Source organism: Lagenorhynchus albirostris, chromosome 3 (genome assembly GCF_949774975.1).
Source record: "Lagenorhynchus albirostris chromosome 3, mLagAlb1.1, whole genome shotgun sequence".
Lineage (NCBI taxonomy): Eukaryota > Metazoa > Chordata > Mammalia > Artiodactyla > Delphinidae > Lagenorhynchus > Lagenorhynchus albirostris.
Window position 1 is genome coordinate 73,709,613 of NC_083097.1, and position 1,214 is coordinate 73,710,826.

At 38.8% G+C, this 1,214-nt stretch overlaps 1 protein-coding gene across 1 annotated transcript in view; it reads right to left on the bottom strand.

Annotated features, from left to right (window-relative positions):
- The window catches only part of LOC132518150 (V-type proton ATPase subunit e 1-like), a 723-nt gene extending 274 nt beyond the window's left edge, over positions 1 to 449 (bottom strand). Inside the window, exon 1 of the mRNA XM_060146158.1 lies at positions 1 to 449. This exon is cut by the window's left edge and continues 274 nt beyond it. Within this exon, the coding sequence (XP_060002141.1) occupies positions 179 to 424 (246 nt within the window). The 5' untranslated portion in view covers positions 425 to 449 and the 3' untranslated portion in view covers positions 1 to 178.
- Positions 450 to 1,214: the final 765 nt, after the last annotated feature.

A 1,214-nucleotide genomic window follows, 5' to 3' on the forward strand; every position in this document is an offset into this window, starting at 1 on the left:
CAGGAAAAAATACTGCATTGTAGAATAAGATATTCAAATGTGGTGGGAACGTTTAAGGCAGCTGACAGCCAAATTGGGCGAGTCAAGGAAGGTGGTCTGGGTATGGAGGTGATTTTGCATCTAAAGGAATTCTCCTCGTGACCTCAATGACTGAGCACTGGCGAGCAGGTCTTCTTACTCAAGGCCAATGATGCTTGAGGTACCAGATGGTTTCATTTTTCAACTGCGGTCCAAAGAGAGGGTTGAGTTGGGCCAGAATTGCAATCAGCCAAAAGAGATAGCAGCAAACGGAACAGGTCACCAACATGGTGATGATAACTCCCCGGTTGGGACCCTTAGGGATGAACCAGGGCACCAGGAAGCCGACAAAGCCCCAGAACACGCTCATCACGATGAGAGGCACGGTGAGGCCCGTATACGCCATGGCTGCTGCGGGAGGTGCCAGCCCCTGCCCCCTTATTCATTCTTTATATACATAAACTACTCTGAGAGAAGATAAATTTATTAAATCTTCCAAAGTGTCAGACATTTTGAAAATACCCAAACAACTCTTAAAGTCAATCAAACCACTGAATCATAATTGTTAAGTCAAATAATGTGAGTAAAATTGTCAAATTGAAAAATTGATATTTAACACTAGAGTTGAAACCAATATACTAGATTGAAAACCACTTTCAGTCTCATAGAAATATTAGACAATTTTACTGTTATTTTCATTTTTTGAGTTTATCATTTGTTTGTACATAGAAAATTAATTACTTATGTGATTTATTTTTCCCTAATAAAAAATTGGAGGATAAAGCAAAACACCATAAGTAGAGCATATTCTCATGGTCTGTGGTCCTTTTATACCTGATCTTCCAACTAAATGGAAACTAGCTTTTTCCATTAACAATATGAAGTAAGTTGCTCCTGCCAGCACACTTCTCAGTGAACAAAATGGGTAATATTAAAAGAGCATCAGTTGGTATTAACCAGCAGTTTCAACAGAGGCCACAAACTGAGTGGATAAGGAAATGAAATTACTTTCTCAGTCCTTGGAGCCATTATTAAAGTTTTTGAGGCTCACAGAAAGAGCTTGTGCATCTTACGTTGCCTTTGCCTTTCTTGCAGGTTATCTTAAAATTTTATTCCCAGAAGTTATCCTGAGCACTAAATTTTCTTAAGAATTATTTTTGGCAAGTCAGGATTATGTGATTAAGGTTTCACCAAGT